The sequence below is a fragment of the Vespula pensylvanica genome, chromosome 25 (genome assembly GCF_014466175.1).
Source record: "Vespula pensylvanica isolate Volc-1 chromosome 25, ASM1446617v1, whole genome shotgun sequence".
In the NCBI taxonomy this organism is placed as follows: Eukaryota; Metazoa; Arthropoda; class Insecta; order Hymenoptera; family Vespidae; genus Vespula; species Vespula pensylvanica.
This window is the reverse complement of record NC_057709.1, coordinates 598596-619046: the sequence shown is the minus strand read 5'-3', so window position 1 is coordinate 619046 and position 20451 is coordinate 598596. Positions and strand designations below refer to the sequence as shown.

Here is a 20451-nt window from a genome sequence, read left to right as displayed (position 1 = left end):
GAGAGATAGAATGTGAATTAATCAAAATTAAAGAAAAATTAGGGTTGATATTATTCCTATAATTGCAATAATTCTTTTTTTTATATTTTCGATGAGATTTAATATGATTTTTAATCGATGAATGAATAAATCTAAAAGAGATGTATAATGAGAAAATGAAGGAGAGAGATAAAGATTAATAGAGAAAGAAAGAGAGAGAGAGAGAGAGAGAGAGAGAGAGAGAGAGAGAGAGAGAGTATAATTTATCAAAATTAAAAAAAAATTAGGATTGATATTAATATCGTCGGCATAATTGCGATCATCTTCTTCTCTTTTCGCTCCTTTTTTTTTCTTTGTCGAGATTTATAACTTTTAATCGATAATTAATGGATTAATAAAAGAAGATAAAACATGAAGAAAAGAAGAATAGAAAGAGAAAGAGAGGGAGAGTAATTTATCAAAATTAGAAAAAAATTAGGCTTGACATATTTGCTATGATATTTGGATAAAATTTAGTACGATCATTAAGTTCGTCTACTGGTTGATAAATGATGAATAAGAAAGAGATGGAGAATGAGGGTTAAAAAAATAAAAAAAAGAAAGAGAGAGAGAGAGAGAGAGAGAGAGGTTTAGTACGGTGCGATTATGTCGCTTTTTAAGACTTTATGAAGCAATTACGGGACACTAATTAAAGTTGGAGCGCCGGTTTGGCAGGTCTACCATCTTTTTTGCTACCATCTCTCTTTCTCTCTCTCTCTCTCTCTCTCTACCTCTCTATCTATCTCTCTTTCTCTTGCTATCTTTCTCATTCTCTTTCTTTTACACAGTCGAGTTACGAAGGTATAATACAAGTAAATTGTCAATTCGATGAAAGAGATATTAATGTCCTTATTTAGTAAGTAAGTAAGTGAACAAGTAAGAGAGAGATGGAGAGAGAGAGAGATGATGATAATGACAATCATTAGATTTTATTGAAGAGCACATAATTTCCTTTTCTCGTAACTTCTTCTCAATTATTCTATTTCCTTTTTTTCTTTTTTACGAAATTAATAAATAAAAAATAAAATATATATATGTATATATATATATATATATATATATATATATATACACACACATACATATACATATATACGGTGAAAGTGTATATGAAAGTAAATTAAAAAAAGGAAAAGAAAGAAATTATTGCAACGTGATTTTTTCATGAAAGAAATTTTTGCTTCTAGAGAAAATTTTCTTTTCTTTTATTTCATTTTTTCTTTCCTTTTTTCAAAATGAAATCGGAATTAATTCGTTGGCAGAAGATTACGAGATCGTTCGATTCGATAAAAATTGTCGCTTGTGTGTCCGAGTGTGTGTCCGTGTGTTTTTTTTATTTTTTATAAGTTTTCTAGGAATGTGACAGAGAGAAAAAGATGGATAAAGAAAAAGAGAGAGAGAGAAAAAAAGACAGCATCATTAAATGTACCTGACGAAGTCAACATTTACCAACCCTCTTCAATGTTCTTTTATTATCTCTCTCTCTCTCTCTCTCTCTCTCTTTCTTTCTCTTTCTGTTTTTTTATTCTCTCTGTTTCTTTTATTTTTCTTTCTGTCTTTAATGTCCATGGTGGAAATTTTGAAAAAAAAGGAAAATAAAGGAAGAAATTCTGCGTAGACGTTCGTATTTACACGACGTTGTTAAACTTAGTTAGAGAGAGAGAGAGAGAGAGATAAAGATAGAGATAAAGAAAAAGAGAAAAAGAGATAGAAATAGAGAAAAAGAGAAATAGAGAAAGAGAGAGAGAGAGAGAGAGAGAAGGTGTTCGTTAAAGTCTGCAGGATTTAACGAACGTCCAGAGATATCTGTCTATGTTTCTATATATATGTGCATATGTGTATTTTTTTCTCATTTATTCTTTAATTTCTTTTTATTATTTCTTTTTTCACCATCGACGATTACGACTAGAGTTTCGAGTTCTCCCCTTAAAATCTATTTTTACGAATCACTTGATTCGCTCATCGGCAATCTAGAAACTTTTGAATCACCTTGTATAAGAAAAAAAAAAAGTAATAGAACGTGGAGAAAAATATTGTCGGTATTTTTTTTTTTTTTTTTTTTTAATATAAAAAGAAAATTGCGAAAAGAAGATTTGTTATCCCAGAATTATTTTATCAATTATTTTAATGGGACAAATGAACGTAATTATTGATTGCAATTTTATAAGATTATTTCGATTATTAATAAGTTTAATAACTTTTTATGTTTAATTTTTGAATTATTAATAAATTATTAAAAATTGATTATATGATTATTATATTATAAGGAATCGTATATATATTTCTTACTCTCTCTCTCTCTCTCTCTCTCTTTCTCTTTCTCTCTCTTTTCCTTTCATAAGTACACACACGAAGAGACATACAAATCTAATGTCACTCTAATTACAAAATCGATAATGTTTTTGACGACGATGACGACAGCAACTAGTTAACATGAATAACGTATAACAGAGTTCATGCTCCTTTTTAAACTTACCAATTTATTCTGAATATGCATTTGATCGACGAACGAATTGAAGAAGGATAAAAAAAAAGAGAAGAAAAGAAAAAGAGAGAGAGAGAGAGAGAGAAAGAGACGAATAAGATCTCCAACGAGAAACTAATGCAAGTTGAATGATTAATATCTTTTTAATTCGTACGATTGGTCAATCATCGAGCTCTCATTTCCATTCTCTCTCTCTTTCTCTTTCTCTCTCTCTTTTTACCCCCGCCATATATTTTTTTATACTTTCATTTCGTGATATTAAAAAAAAATATATATTATAAATTTATTAATAAAGTATTTTTATATGAATTTTTATTAATATATATATATATATATTAATAAAAAATTTATTTATTTAGAAATATATTTATTTATATAAATATGAATACAAAAATTGTGTGTATATATATATATTATTATTAATAGTAATAATAATAAATTGAATTGAATTAAATCGCGTTTTTTGAGTGAACCATATTTAAGAAATTCAATTAAACAATATTAACAAATTTAAGTTATGCATCCCCTTTCTTAATCAATTGCTATGTATACCATTTTATACATACATACATATACATATATATATATATATATATACAAGTGTGTCTATAAAAAAACATTACTATTTCTAAATATAATATAAACATATTCAAACATATCATTATAATTCACACACACAAACATAAATGCACGCTAATGTATACGTATGTATGTACTCTCTATATGTATAGATGTGTATGTATACGAAAAAAAAAAAACAAAATAAATAATAATTGCATTAAATTTTTTGATGAAACAAATCTGCATGCTTATAAAAAAAAATGTGCAATAGGTGGTGGGTGTGTTCCAATTTACAAAAAAAAAAAAAAAAAAAAAAAAAAGAAAAAGAAAAAAGAAAGGAAAGAATTTTTTTTCTTTTTTTTTTTTTCTTCTCTTTCTCTCATTAGAACGGAACTCTACATTGAAATTGAATTTATGCGGGATAATTTCCAGGAGCTGAAGGAGAGCTTCAATTATGGCCTCTTCTGTCCTCCAGTCAATGGAAAGGCTGGAAAATTTTTGGACGAGGAACGTCGCCTTGGCGATTATCCTTTCAATGGTCCTGTTGGTTACCTAGAGGTAAGATCTTCATTATTTTTATTATTATTACTACTATAATTTTTATTTATTTATTTATTTATTTTTTTTTTTGAATCGATAGAAAGAACAATCAATTTAATAAGGTCGAAATCGAGATCTTGTTTTAGATTTTCTTATTTTCTTGATCAGTTGAATTTAATCGAATTTAAATAGATCGCATCGTCCTTGTAATTTACTCTTTTATTTGACACATAAACGAATTGATAATAAAAACAAAAAAAAATAAAAAGAAAAGAGAAGAGAAGAAAAAAATGAGGAATAAAAATACGCTTGCAATCAAATAGTAATAATATTCTTTTTGGTGTGACATTAAAAAATATGTCTGGTGATTTAATTAGAATTTTTATACAAATACAAAATTTTTTACTTATCATTATATATTATATATACCTACACACACTCATATATATATAATATTCATTCTTTGGAATACTTTGAATAGAAAGAATTTAAATGGTTTTCTCTGGGTTGGCGGTCCATTGACGAGACTACGAGAAGATTATTTCAGCCCAGAAATGGCTCGGAATGGTTCTATATCGTGAGAACCTAAATAAAAAGAAGGATGAAAAGAAAAAGAGAGAAAGAGAAATGAGGTGAAAAAAGGTTCAGCAAAAGAGAAAAGGTTTTCTTTACTCTTCTTTCATGTCTTTCTTTCCCTAAGAAAGATTTTTTTTCTTTCTTTCTTTCTTTCTTTCTTTTCTTTTTTTTTCTTTTTTATTTTTTTCTCTTTTTTCTATTTTTTTTTTTTTTTTAAATATCACGAAGAAGCCCGGTAGCTCGTGTACGTTTCTTGACCCGATTTTTATCAAAAAGAGAGAGAGAGAGAGAGAGAGTGTCAAAACGAGTTCACCCAAGCGTTTTATTATCATCCAGTGACCTGCACGTGATCAAAGAGAGATAGTAGAAGAGGAGTTAGTCGATAATCAGAACGGTATAAGGTTCAAAGACATTTTATATCCTTTAAAGATGAAAAGATTGTAAATATTAATGCAAATTTTTAAACATTAAAATATTAAAAGATATTAAAAAATGTTTATATATATATATGTGTGTGTGTGTGTGTGTGTGTGTTTATTAATAAAATAATATATATTGAAATATTACTATTTGCTTGAATAAGCAAATAAATAAATACATAAATTCTTTTTTTTAATTCAAAATTTTCAATAATTCATTCATTCATTCATAAATTTTTGTATTCAACAATATATATTTTTTTGTTTTATATATATACATATATTTTTTTTCTGTTTTTTGCAGCTGAAGTACAAAAGGCGTGTCTACAAGATGCTACATCTCGATGAGAAGCAGCTGAAGGCGATGCACACGCGTACCAATCTACGAAGGTTGTTAGACTATGTAGCTAATAGTCAAGTCGAGAAAATAGCTAAGATGTGCAGCAAAGGCCTGGATCCGAATTTTCATTGCCAGGAGACAGGAGGTACTAAAAGAGAAAATTTTTTAAAAAATCCAGAAAAAACAATAACCATAATAATAATAATAATAATAGACAAAATACTTGCTAAATTTTTCATATTATCTTTTGACAAGATCGATAAAACGAAATAGTTATTTTGGATATTTTTCGTCCATTAATATTGATCGATATTTTGTCGATAAAACAGGCACTTCAGGATATCTATTTTGTTAATCGTTCGCGTTAAGTCATTGACAACGTCGATAAAACAGAAATGACAAATATCTTTCTTTAACAGTATGATTAAAATATAATCTTTGACCGATGTCGATAAAACAGTTATTGAAAATTGCATTCATTTCTTTCATTATTTCTTTGTTAAATCTTTGACAACGTCGATAAAATAGATCTCTTCAATTATCTCTCTAAGATAATATAATAACATTTTAAAAAGTAAATGAAGAAAACAAAATCCACCCTTCAGCTTGGAAAAAAAAAAAATCACTCTCTTTTTACAGAGACGCCATTGACATTAGCGACGAGTTTAAAAAAACCATCGAAAGTGATCATAGCCTTGGTTAATGGTGGTGCCCTGTTAGATTATCGTACGAAAGAAGGTTTAACGGCAATGCACCGTGCCGTTGAAAGAAATAGTTTAGAGGCTGTTAAAACTTTATTGGAATTAGGAGCTAGCCCTAATTACAAGGATACCAAGGGTCTGACGCCACTTTATTACAGCGTTATCAACAAAACAGATCCGATGCTTTGCGAGACATTATTGCACGATCATGCTACTATTGGGGCACAGGATTTACAAGGGTGGCAAGAAGTTCATCAGGTTTATCATCTTTTCTGTACACATCTATATATATATATATATACATATACATACATATAATTTTTTCTTTTTCAATATATTTCTAATCGATCAATCCTGCGGAATGTATCTAATCTCTCTTTTTTTTCTCTCCTTCTCTTTCTTTTCTTTTTTTTTTGTCTTTTTCTTTTTTTTTCTTTTTCTTTCATACCCTCACACACACACACACACACACACATATTCTTTTTTACCCTTTTTCTTTCTCTTTCTCTCTCTCTTTCTCCCTTCCTTCTTCTTTTTTAGGCTTGCCGAAATAATCTGGTCCAACATCTCGACCATTTACTATTTTATGGTGCCGACATGAACGCACGTAACGCGTCTGGTAACACCCCGTTACATGTCTGCGCTGTTAACAACAATGATTCCTCCTGCATACGTCAGTTATTGTTCAGGGGCGCACAAAAGGACAGCCTGAATTATGCGAATCAGACACCTTATCAGGTTGCTGTTATCGCTGGTAACATGGAACTAGCAGAGGTCATCAAGAATTATCAGCTCGAGGAAGTTGGTGAGTTCTTTTTTAATTTCTCTCTCTCTCTCTCTCTCTCTCTCTCTCTCTCTCTCTCTCTCTCTCTCTCTCTCTCTTTATTTTTTGTTTCTATTTTTTTTTTAATCGTTGGAAATATTCTACGGATTTTTTAATGTGGATTAAAAGATTTTTGATACGTTTGTCTCTCTCTCTTTCTCTCTCTCTTTCTCATTCTTTTTTAAAAAATTTGATTTGTTTGTTATCAAGAAAAATTTGTTATTATTAATATCACTACTATAATGACAAGAAAAGAGAGAGAGAGAGAGAGAGAGAGAGAGAGAGAGAGAGAGAAAGAGAGAGAAAGAGAGAGAGAGAGAGAGAGGAGAGTGATATTAGTAATAGGGGTGAGATTGAGATAGAGATAACGATCGCAATCGATAACATCAGCAAAAGTGATAGAAAAGAGTGAAAGAAAAGAATGTAATGTTTTATAAATAATTTCATGGTAGTGTTTAAAAAATTTTATTTATTAAAAATTCGTTTATTTTAATTTTATAAAAATGAGGGAGAAGAAAGAAGAGTGTATGATCAATATTTAATACATACATATATTTTATATATATACATATATATATATATATATATATATATATATATATATATATATGTATGTATGTATATGTGTGTATTGAGCTGCATGAATTTTGATTAGGCTTAGCATGTGAATGTTGCATGCAACGCTTACTGGTCCAACCCTTAAAGCCCTTAAAACCCTTAAACAAGGGATACATGGGTTCTATCCCTATAAAATGCTAATAATAGTAATCTGTAGAAGATATTGTTAATTAGTATCGTAGAAAAATAAATATGAATAAACATACGCATATATATATATATATATATATATATATATATATATATGTTTATTTGTATTGATTTGTAATGTAACGAAAAAGAAAATTAATTAATTAATTAATTAATTTGAAAGTAATGAAAAATGTATGTAATAAGATATATATATATATATGTGTGTGTGTATATATATCTCATTATTATATATTTGGTGGTGATGGTCGTGTAAATTCGTCGAGTGGTGTATTTTTGTTATATAAGTTAAACACAAATACAATATACATACATACACATTCATTCATATACATAATACTTTCAAACATAGATATACACATACGTACATATGCATCACGTACGCATACACACACACACAGATACACATATAGACAGAAATGTGTAAATTAAAGTTATATGATAATTGGTTTGCTTTGTGAAGTATTATATACATTGTTAAAAGTATTTCTAAATTGTTATTATTATTATTATCATTATTATTATTATTATATTTAGAAAAAAAAAAGATAAAGAAAATAAATCTACTACGGTGTTGCCAGACTTTTGAAAATTTTCTATCGATATATTTTGTATTGAAATCTTTTTTTTATTTCGAAATTTATATATATATATATATACATATATATAATTTTTATAGAAAAAATTTTTGAACAAAAATTTTCTCAAAATGATATCATCTGGCAACACTAACGTTGATATACATATATATATATTTGGTAATGTCTCAGAGTAGTTCGAAGTATTTCGTAAATCTGTGGTATCCATATTCCGAATTATCAAGGACGTACAAAAAAAAAAAAAAATAGGAGAAAATTAAATTAAATTCGATGATTCGTTTCGACGCGTCGAATTGAAAAATTTCTCAAAATCGAAAAACGCCATTATGAACAATTGAATCCCGTACGAAATTCATTGCAAGTTTCAGAATGAGAAAGAAAAAGAAAATACTAAAGCAAAAAAAAGATGGCGGATAATATTCCTACGTGTGCTTTTTTTATTGCTTACGTGCTCTCCCCTACTATTACTACTATTACTATTACTATTATTACTACTATTACTACTACTACTACTACTACTACTACTACTACTACTACTATTACTACTACTATTACTACTACTATTACTACTACTACTACTACTACTACTACTAACGACGAGCGAACTTCCTCTTTAACACACCTACACACCGAAGAATTTCGAGAGATACCAATGGAGGAATTTGTGTGTGTATATATATATATACATATACATATATATATACATGAATGTATAAATAAATAAATAAAAAAACAAAAAAAGCAACCCCCTTGGCCAGCACGCAGCATCGAGCTTACTTCGCACGTTTTCTCCAAAATAAAAGTAAAAATAAAACTAAAAGTCAAAAATCAAAAATCAAAAATCACCTCAGCGCAGTCTCGTAAAAAGTTGGATAAACTTAGAAACGGACCTAATATAAAATAAATAATAATAATAATAAAAAAATAAATGGGGTGACCAAAAATTGAGCTAACTTTGTAATAAGGAATAATTAAATACCATAGAAATACCATAAACTTTTACCTATCAACGAATCGATTTTCCAGTACCATTTAAAGGGCCACCTCGGTACAACCCAAAACGACGATCAATGGCATTCGGTGGAACGTCAATGATGTCAACGAGCTGTTCAGCTAGCAATCTGGGGACCCTGACTAGGATACCATCAACGGAACAACATGTCGCTGGTGGATCTAATACTGGTAGCTTAACACGTACAATATCAGTGGAACAATACTCGAGTACTGGTAACAGTTTAACAAGAGTACCATCAGCTGATCAATACGTAACTACAACAACAACGGCAACAACAACAACGGCTAGTCTAAACAGAGTATCTTCTGCGGATCAACAATATGTTAAAAGTGGTGGTATAACAGTTGAGCAATATACAACTGGTACACTTGTTAGAGTACCATCATCCTCGTCATCTTCCTCTTCCTCTTCTTCCTCTTCTTCTTCTTCTTCATCATCGTCGTCGTCTACTTCGTCATCTTCTTCTACAACAGCCGAACAACAACAACAACAATTACAACAACAAAATCAACAACAAAACGATCTTACTACCTTGACCAGAATAAATCATCCTCCGTCCACGGAATCATCAACAACAACACCGATCCTAGTTGTAGCACCAGTAAATACAACTGTTGTGAATCGAGTACCGTCCATCGAAGCTACCAGAAATGATATACAAAGAATACCGTCCGAACAACAACAACAACAACAACAACAACAACAACAACAACAACAACAACAGCTACAGCTACAACAGCAACAACAGCAACAACATCAACAGCAACAAACGTCGCAATCCTCGCAAATTTTACAACATCATCGTAATCATCATCATCATCATCATCATCATCATCATCACCACGTAGCTACTATCAGAACGACTGAACAACAGAACCGGCATAACTCCGAGTACCAGAGTCCAAATTCACTGAGGGATCCAAACGCGAGGTAAGCATAAACTGTCTTTGCTAAAAACATTCAGATACCCTTGCTAATTGAGTATCAGAAACGAAACGAAAACGAAAACGAAACAGAACAAAGTCAAGGGTCACTTTAGTCTTTCAGTCCCTCAAAAATCTCTTTCGTGTCCTGTTCTTTCTTTCTTTTTTTTTTTTTTTGTTTTTTTGTTTTAAATTCTTTCTTCCTTTTTTTTTTCTTTTTTTTTTGTTTTACGTGAAATCTTTAAAACAATCTCAACAGTCCATATCCGCAAAGACAATTTATCGCTGATCTCGCTAATGTCTCTGCTAGAAAAAAAAAGAAAATTAAATTAAAAAACAAAAAAATCAAAAATTAGTCCATCCATCATTCTTCCCCTACGATATTACGATACGTTTAAAGATTGCCGATGGAGAACTATCAGAACATAAGAATGGAGGGCCTGACGAGGCTGCAGGAACATCGGCTCGAGTTGCAACACCGTTTGGACATTCACAGGACAATGGAGATGCCACCATCACCGTCCCCCAGTAGCAGAAGTCTTGCACCTTTCAGCTCGGCTAGCTCGAGCCTATCAGAAGGCAGCAATCAACCGTCCGGTGAAGATTCTGCTAGCATTGTTACAGGTATAAGTCATTTCCTTTCTATCAAGCTCTATCAACAACCTCTATCAACCAACCTCTGTCTCTATCTCTTTTACTTTTTTTTTTTAATCATCTTTTTTTTTATCTTCACTCTACACTATCTCTATCTCTATCTCTATCTCTTTATACACGTATACATACACACATATATATATATATATATCTTTTTTCTGTATACTGCGAGGAAATCATCATTATGTCAAGATGGAGGATACTCCTTAAGGACAAATATGTTTTCATATTTACATGTAAGGAATAAACGATCAATCGATCGATCGATGATATTCTTTCTGTCCTCGAATTTGACACGAGAAAACCATCACCACCAAAAAAATAAAAAAAAAAAAAAAAACAAAGAAGAAAGAATAATGACATGACCAAAAACAATAATAATGTTTTAACAGACTGTTTTACGAATACCTCTGCATGAATGTGTTACTCCGCAGTGGAAATTATTAATTAACGTTACATCAGTACACCTAACAGGGTTGTAGTTTTCCTCTTCCTCATAGCCACGTTCACTTTTGTTTTTGTTCTTTCTTTATTATTATTATTATTATTATTATTATTATTATTATTATTATTATTATTATTATTATTATTATTATTATTATTATATATTATTATTATATTAATATATCTCTATCATTTGCTGCATACTTTTAAGAAAAAAAAAAGACACCAACAACCACAATAAAAGAAAAAAAGAAAAAAGCAAAAACAACCACCCGGGTATTTCGCATGAAATATCCTTTTGTTCTAGAAATTTTTTCTTTTTTTTCTTTTTGGGTATTCATTCTTTTTTGTAGGTGAGGGGTGGGTAGGGGAATGTAGAATATATGCGGATTATAAAAAAGAAACACCCGTGATTTCGCAATAATCGATGAATTAAAAGATAAAATGTTTCCTATGAGGCCGTTATTGTTTTTAGACAAAAGTCTTGGAGATACAGCGTCCGATGTGATCAGTGATAGCTCAGGAGTTGGTACCTCGCAATCGGACACTACCAATTCATTGTCAATACCCGGGACTACTGTCGTCTGTGTTGAAAGCTATAACAGTGGGATACTTGGACATTTGACGATCAATCAAGGAGATATTCTTGAAGGTAAACATCATCGGGTTGTCAGTTTTGACAATTTTTTTTTCTTCTGTTTTCTCTTTTTCAATCTCTCTCTCATCATAATAAAACTTCACGTTGGTCCTTGTTCTTCTTTTTCTATTTTTTTTACTTCCCTCCCTCTTCTTCTTTTTCTTCTGTATTTTCAACAGTTACCGGTGCTACAGATTGTGGTTTACTCGAAGGAGTATTACGTGGCCAAGGTACAGGATTATTTCCAGCACATTGCGTTCAGGAAGTTAGACTACGTCATACCAATATCCCATTGGGTCCGCAACCAACCAGAGATGGAAGAAATAGGGTACTTGGTCGTAGAGAGTCCCAACACAAATATTTCGCTACCGCGCCAAGATTGAAGAAACCGTAAGTAAATAATTTCGATATGGTTTCGAATGTCCTGTTGAAAAGGAAACAAAATAGAGAATCTAGATTTAATATTTCGTCGTAACAATCATACAGAGTTACTTCTGAGCCGCGTACGGTAGTCCTACATCGTTCGAGGAAAGGTTTTGGTTTTGTTTTACGTGGTGCCAAAGCTACGTCACCGTTGATGGAACTGACACCATCAGCGAGATATCCTGCTCTACAATATCTCGATGATGTTGATCAAGGTGGTGTAGCCGATCTTGCTGGTCTCCGTAAAGGAGATTTTCTTATCCAAGTAAGTCCACTGATCGAACGATAAAAAAAAAGTTAAAGATAGAGAAAACAATAATTGCGAATATTTTGTAAACTTGTTAAGATCAACGAAGAGGATGTGACAACAGCATCTCACGAGCACGTTGTCGATCTGATCAGAAAGTCGGGCGAGTTGGTACGAATGACAGTTGTCTCGCCAGTGATCAGCCTTCCAAATTCTCAATCGGCAGCCGCATTGCCGACTAGTCAACCTATTCAAAGACAGTATGCAACATTGCCGCGTAAAGGTAACAACAATGTGCCAATTGGTGGAACTTTAGGTAGATCACCAGCACCAATGCCACCGCGTAGAGATCCAAAAACAACGTTGAGCGTGGGCCGTGCTAGAGCGAGATCTATGGTCGCTGGATTAGGTAATACGATAATCAATACTTAGTTCGATCGGATTATTAAGGCGCGAGAATATCCAAGTGTTTTTGTACTGCTTTCAAGTAGAAGGCGGTGGGGAACGTGATGACAGGGACGAGATCACATCGACCGGAGCTAAATCTAGCAGCGCGGAATCCATTCATTTACCTCAGCAACCATCTACCGGGCCAAACACAGGTCAAAACACACCTGTGCAACCAAGAACGGCCAGTATCAGATCGAGGCCAACGTCTAGTAGAATAACAGCCGCTGAACTCGAGGTAATAATCATTCCTCAACCATGTTTGGGCTCTGGAAATTCTTTTATTCGACTTATTTAATATTTCTTTGGTCAAGGAATTATTCCAACGACAGCAAGGTAGTACCAGCGGCCAATACAGTTCGTCGATGATGAGCTCGCACTTTCAAACTGGTCAATCTACCAAGTCACATCCTTCCTCGCCAGCTAAAACTGGCAGGGTCTATGCTAGCGTAGCTGAAATGAAACGAAAAGGAAAAGTAAGAAATATTTCATCTTGTTATTTTATTTATAAACCGATCGATCGATCAACTCTCTTCAACGAGTTGAAGAATAAACATATTTCTTGCATTCTGCAAAGAGAATGTTAACAGCCAACTTACAGAGAAATTCGTTCAATTGTATAATTGTTGAATGGAGGAAGTTGATACTCCTAAAAAAATAAAAAAAAAAAATAAAAAAAATTCCAAACCGTACAGATTGATTAATTGACGTTCGCATTTGCAGTCAAACTCGAGAGTACGTTTCTTCGGTGGCTTGGGTGGCGGCTCCGACCTCCACAGAGATTTCCATAGTACACCTGACCTGAACATACAAGCACAATCGTCCATCTTGGTTCCAAAGGGTCATAGAAGTCAAGAGGACGTTAATGCGGTGAACGGTAGAAATGGATTGCCACCGCCTAATCATCCCCCACCACCACCACCGGTTGGTCAGGTTGTTAAAGTGAACGTTGGGGCTAATGTCCCTGACGTCGTTACGCCAGCTTCTGTTTACGATAACATGGCACATATCCAACAAGTCAAAGGTATTCGAATTAGATAAGACAAAATTTATATTTGTAATAATTGTCTATACTGTATCTATGCACTTTTTTCTCCTATTTCATTAGAATTAGCAGCAGCTACGACGGAGGGTGGTTACGGCGTTATGTCAAGTTTTCGACCGTCGAACAGCGCAAAATTGTACGCCTCGCCCGAAGACATGAAAACTGTTGGCTACCGATCAAGAAGTTTACCAGCCCACGCTACAAGATCACACGTTAGAAAATCTCATAGTCTTCGTGCGCCCAACAACACGACGTTCAAGCCAACATCGGTTGGACAACAACAAAGTACCGGTAACGCTACGGGAAATAGTACTGGCAATGGTACATCTATCAATCTATCTAATACCAATAACAATCAATACGCACAACCATTGAAGACTAACAGGAGCCACAGTACAGCCGGTATTAGAGAAAGGAAAAAGAAAGTGATCGGTACGAGTTCCTCCGTGACAAATTTATCATCGCTAACTAATACCAATGGCAATGCCAATGGTAACAATAACAATAACAATAATAATAACAATAATAATAATAATAATAACGGATGCGGTGGAGGCAGTATTGGAGGAGGAGGAGGAGGAGGAGGAGGAGGAGGAGGTGGAGGAGCTGGTGTTGGTGGTGGTAGTGTCGTTGTTGTTGGTAATGGCGGTGGTCCGGTTGTCCCGTCATCAGCACCACCAATACCAGAACCAGATTACAGTCTCTCGGAATCAGAAAACGATGACGAAGCTGAAGAAGATACAGACGAGGAAGTCGAATCTGACATAGCTAAGGAATTAGAAAAGGCCGCGGCACGTGATAAATTGGAATCGACTCGTGAAACCTCTGGTAATTCGAACGCATCCGGTTCGAGTTCATCCGGTTCAAGTTCTTTGCCGCATTCGTTCAGCGTCGAGGAAATACAAAAAGTGAGGACCCAATTGAAATCGTCGAAGAGTCATCCAAACGATTTTCTATTGCAACAAACTCAACAGTCTTTAGCCGAGGACGGTGACAACAGTTCGAGCGGAGTTAGCTCTGATCAGGATGTACCGGTAGGTCCTCCAATGGGATTCGACGATACTACGACTGTTAGGAATCATCCTAACGATATTAATCAACAACATGCTGGTGGTACATTGTTATCAGTTGGTAACAATGATAAAGAATCTGGAAGTAACTCGAAGCGTACCGGTTATGGGGGTAGTGGTATGTTAACCAGGCATGCTGTTAGCCTTGCGCAATTACCACCACCCATTGAGGCAGATTCCGAAGATCAAAACAATGATCTATTCGTACCACCACCTCCAGAATTTAACGCTGGTGGACCCTCAGCTGCCGCTGCTGCTGCTGTTGCTGCTGCTGCGGCTGCAGCGGCCGCTGCTGCTGCAGCTGCTGCTGCTACTGCTGCCGCCAATACCTCTAACGTTGCCAATGCGGACGAACTGGTCTTTGCTCCGCCACCACAATTCTCTGACAACAAACAACAACAACAACAGCAACAACAGACCCAACAAAATCGTGTCAAGATTATTGGGGCTATTCCTAAAGTAACTGGGAACCAAGTTAAAGCTTCGGCCGGACGATTACATAGTCAATGAATTAATCCGCAAAATGTATAACACACGTACACGCGCACACACACACACACACACACACACACACAGAGATACCCAGTCAGGCAGATAGACTGTCTCTTCAATAGAGAGTCTCTTCTCTCTGTCGTTGAAATTTTCAATTTTTGATATGAAAAGTCAATACTTAAAATATCGTAGTAGAATTTTTGATAAGCTCTCTGCGGGACGATACACTTTTATTTTCTCTTTTTTCTTTTTTTTTTTTTTTATTACATTTTTCTTTTTTCTTTTTTTGGTTCTTTTTTTTGTTTTTTTTTCTTTTTCTTTTTCTCTTCATAGATCGCTCTTTCGCCAAGCCAGTCTTCTCGTGTGCTAATTCTTGCGCTGTTACTTTTTCTTATTTCTTTTTATTTTTATTTTTTTTATTTCTTGTTTTTTTTTTTTTTTTTTTTTTTTTTTTTAAGAATAAAAGAGAGAGTACTGGCCTAACGAAAAGAGACAGACATGAATTAATTCTACTACAAATGCTCCTTCGAGACAAGCGAAATTTTTTAAACGCATAAATAAAGGGAGAGAAAGAAGAAAAAGCGAAACAGAAAGGACGAAAACGCAAACGAAAATGATGAAAATGATGAGACAAAGGGGTTGGTGGAAGGGGTAAAAAATCGAGTTGAGTCTCTATCATATAGAAACTTGAAGAAGAAAAAGGAAGAAGAAGAGGAAGAGAAAAGAAAAGAAATTAAAACCAAAAAAAAAGAATAAATAAATAAATAAATAAATAAATAAATAAATAAATAAATTGTAAACGAGTTGAATGATTGGTGAATGAATGGATTTTTAGAAAATCGTCGGTTTGTTTTTTCCATGTTTCTACCGATTATTATATTATATATAAATAAATAGAAAGAAAAGAAACCAACGGTAACAAAATAATAATAATAATAAAAATAAAAAAGAAGAAGAAGAAAAAAGTGAAAAAGAAGAAAGGAAAGAAAGGAAATGAAGAAAGAAAGAAAAATGTGAGAGCGTGTTGGATTATATGATAATATTATTATATTATTATATTTCTTATTATGATACTCTCGTAAATTATCGAATTTTTATTAGAAATTTTCTTTTTTTTTTTTTTTTCTAGGGACGCGTGAATTTTATTAGAAAGCTGGTCGTCTTAGCCGAACGGTTCGCCCAGAAAAATAATTAACGATACTGTCTGTATTAATTATAATAATTAATTGATCAATTACACATGCGAAAATAATAATTAATTATTTTATTGTACATTATTTTTCCTCTTTTTTTTTTTGTATTTTTTTTCTTTTTTTTTTATGATCATTAATTAAATGACATATGAAAGCCTAATTATTATTATTATTATTATTATTATTATTATTATTACTTTTATTAAAAAAAAAAGGGAAAAAAAAGTCATTAGAAATTATTTGAGTTACTGTGTTAATTTTTTTATTATTATTATTATTAGTATTATTATTATTGTTATTATTATTATTATTATTATTATTAGTATTATTATTAATTATTAATTATTAATTATTATAGAAAGTTAGATGAGATGTGTGATCCGTTCGCTAATATCAATGACGTTGTAATGTTGTATACATAAAGACTATACATATATACATACACACATACAAACGCATATGTATGAAGCAACACTAATCTCACATGCTTCTGTAATATAGATCGCCCCCGATATTTATGGTTTTTCTTTTCTTTTTTTTCTGTTTTTTCTCTCTTTTATCCCAAATCCCGCGAATTTGTTCGAGACTGTAAATGATATTGAAATGAAATTTCAATCCTCGAATGCAACATCGAAAGCAATGAAATACAACAATTAAATAAATGAATATAAAGAGTTCAATCAAATGAGAATAAAAATTAGACGACGAAAGAATGAAAAACTTTTTCAATTGCAAAGAAATTGTTTGTACACTTAACATAATTTCCTGTTGGAAAATTTACGAAGAATTTTTTATGATTCCTCCTCTCTCATTTGCGACAAGTTGGAAATCATTATAAATTCTGATCGTTGAAATTTTTGATATAATTCAGGATTTTCTCTCCTTAAAGTTTTAGCAACTTCGAATTTTGGACTTTATTTAACTACGAATTTAACTTCGAGTTGTCGTAAGTAATCTTCTCTTCTAAAGTTTCTTTTCTTTTGGAATAATTATAATTTACCAAGCGAATGTTTTCTAAAGTCTGGATCGTACCCCTTTGCGTTAATTTTGAATCACTATTGATCTTCGCTACGACAGTTTCGAAACATTTGGACTTTTTACTTCGTCATAAGTTTGGAAACATTTCAAAACTGTCTTCTCTGCGCAACCATCGAACAATTAAAGTTCCCCTCACTGCGAAAAGTTTTCTGAAAAAACATTTTGATGGTCCCTTTAGAGAAAATTTTAAAATAATTTAGATTTTCTCTTGATTATGAAACTTTTCAAGTTTCAGGTTGTTCTTTAGTTTATCCCTGCAAAAGTTTTATTTGAAGAAAAAAAGAAACAATTATCAAAAAAATAAAAATGAAAGGAAAAAAGAAAAAGATTATTTGAATTGTCTGGAAGGAAAGAAATTTTTTGTCGAATTGAAACCCTTACCACTTTGTATGTATATATACGAAAGAAGAAAGCAGTAAATAATAATAATAATAATAATAACGATAATGATGATAATAATAATAATAGTAATAATAATAATAATAATAATAATAATGATATTACTAATAATAATAATATTAATAATAATAATAATAATAATAATAATAGTAATCAGTCAATCGTAAAAAGAAACGATCGATTTTATCAGCGATTTTATATATATATATATATGTGTGTATGTATATATATAACAACTACTGTGTCTCTATTGAATACATACGTATACATATATGTATTATTAGTATTATTATTATTGTTGCTATTGTTGTTGTTATTATTATTATCATCATCATTATTATTATTATTATTATTATTATTATTATTATTATTATTATTATTATTATCGTGAGTATATAATAATTATAATAATAATTATTATTAATATCATTAGCACGACTTTTACCTTTGCTATCATTAAAAAATATATATATATATATATATACACAGGGTTGTCAAAAACAGCTGATTTACGTCAAAAGTCCGAACAATAAGAAAAAACACAATAATCTTTTGTCGATCGTTTCTACGATTTCCTGCACATTAATAAATAAAATGATGATCATAATAAAAATACACACACACACACACACACTCACACATATATATACAAACACATGTATATATATATAGAAAGAAGAAATGAATGAAATTACATACACACATTAAATACGCATATAAACGAAGGAATATTAAGGGAAAGAAAAATAAAAAAAAGGAAAAAGAAAAAGGAGAAAGGAAAGGAAGCATAGAATGGATTAAATGATAATTAATAATGAATTAAAAAAGTAATTAATTAAGAGAAAAATAAACAAAAAGAAAAAAAAGGTCGCGCTGCGTGCTGGTTGCGATGCGGATTATTATATATTAAAATTTAAATCTTTGTGTGCGTGTGTGAGAGAGAGAGAGATAGAGAAATAGAGAAAAAGAAAGAAAAAGAGAGAAAGAGAGAGAGAGAAAGAGAGAGAGAGAGAGAGAGAAAGAGAGAGAGAGAAAAGTGAGATGATCCTTTATAAGAGATATTAAGTATATTGAATGTTCCTTAGGTACCACTTTGTCGCTTGTTTTTTCAAGGTCAACGGAGTGAAGGGTTGCTGAAAGATGGCCGATGAAAGGAGGAGTATCTTCGAGTGTAAGAGAGAGATAAAGATATAGATATATAGAAAGAGAGAGAGAGAGAGAGAGAGAGAGAGAGAGAGAGAGAGAGAGAGAGAACGCTCGCAGAAAACAGGAATACACACACATACACACAAACGTAAATACACATACACACATACGCAAATAAATGCATTCAGTGATTCTTATGTGCACGCCCGTTAGATGTCTAACGTGCTATGCTTACCACCCACATTACAAGTATGCTGTTTTGAAAAAAATAAAATAAAATAAAATAAAATAAAAGATAAGAAAAGAAAAGAAAAGAAAAGAAAAGGAAAAAAAAATGAAATGAAAATTTTTAGATATTGTGACTATGACTAGATTATGACATTCCTGCCAAAAGTAATAATTATATGATAATAGTATTATTATAATTAACATTTATCGAAATTTCTAACGAGAGAGTTGAGAATGATAATGATAAGGATAATGATGTGTGATTATAATGGTAATTATAATGATCGATGGATGATAACGACGACAGTGATGATGTTGATGATGATAATGATGACTATGTTGCAGCTTTTGATGCACATACACACACTTATACATTCATCCATATATATACATATATATATATATATATATATATATATGTATGTATGTACATACATATAGAAAGAAATACAGGTACAGACGATGATGGTGAAGAAGAAGAAAAGAAGAAGAAAAATAAATAAAAATTAATTGTAATAAACGTGGTGTGCTCTCCCATATCGTTATTAATTTCTAATCACTGTTCTAATTTTTGTTTAAAGCCAAAAAGAAAAAACAGAAAGAAAGAAAAGATGATTAAAATGATTACGATTATATCATTCAGTTTTAAGATTTTATTATGAATGCGGGAAGTAAATAGAGAGAGAAAGAGAGAGAGAGAAATAAATAAAAAGGAAAAAAGTAAAGCTTGAAAATAATCGTTAAAGTAAATAGTGTGTATATATATATATATATATGTATACACATTATATATATGTGTGTGGTCTCAATGAATTATGCAAAATGGCGAATGGTGGGGGGTAGGTAAATCATCGAAGCGAACAAATAAAACAAAATAAAACAAAACAAAACAAAACAAAGCGAAGCGAAATAAAACAAAAAAAAGGAAAAAAAATTAAAAACAAGAAATAAATAAATAATTAAATAAATGAACACTCGATGAACGAATTTATATTATTAGCGCGCGAATGAACTGAATGAATAATAATAATTAATTAATGAGTAAATAAATAAATAAATGAGTAAATAAATAAATAAATGAATAAATAAATAGCACAGAAAAAAATGAAATGAAGTGAAATGAGAGCGAGAGAGAGAATGAGAGAGAGGGAGAGAAAGAGAGAGAGATATCGTACATATTTCGTCCTTGTATAAAATTGAATAATAAGTATTGTCATTAA

At 31.6% G+C, this 20451-nt stretch overlaps 1 protein-coding gene across 7 annotated transcripts in view; it reads left to right on the top strand.

Moving 5' to 3' along the window:
* LOC122637305 overlaps positions 1 to 16021 on the top strand; it is an 80457-nt gene extending 64436 nt beyond the window's left edge. For 4 of the 7 annotated variants that reach the window (XM_043829322.1, XM_043829320.1, XM_043829319.1 and 1 more), the window contains 14 exons: positions 3497 to 3622; positions 4904 to 5084; positions 5579 to 5898; positions 6181 to 6445; positions 8857 to 9775; positions 10169 to 10392; positions 11342 to 11518; positions 11683 to 11893; positions 11990 to 12191; positions 12273 to 12582; positions 12662 to 12858; positions 12935 to 13096; positions 13344 to 13644; positions 13729 to 16021. In XM_043829322.1, the coding sequence (XP_043685257.1) occupies positions 3497 to 3622; positions 4904 to 5084; positions 5579 to 5898; positions 6181 to 6445; positions 8857 to 9775; positions 10169 to 10392; positions 11342 to 11518; positions 11683 to 11893; positions 11990 to 12191; positions 12273 to 12582; positions 12662 to 12858; positions 12935 to 13096; positions 13344 to 13644; positions 13729 to 15245 (5112 nt within the window). In that variant the 3' untranslated portion in view covers positions 15246 to 16021. The remainder of the gene's footprint in view (positions 1 to 3496; positions 3623 to 4903; positions 5085 to 5578; positions 5899 to 6180; positions 6446 to 8856; positions 9776 to 10168; positions 10393 to 11341; positions 11519 to 11682; positions 11894 to 11989; positions 12192 to 12272; positions 12583 to 12661; positions 12859 to 12934; positions 13097 to 13343; positions 13645 to 13728) is intronic. The other 3 variants (XM_043829325.1, XM_043829324.1, XM_043829321.1) reach the window with 2 other exon arrangements.
* Positions 16022 to 20451: the final 4430 nt, after the last annotated feature.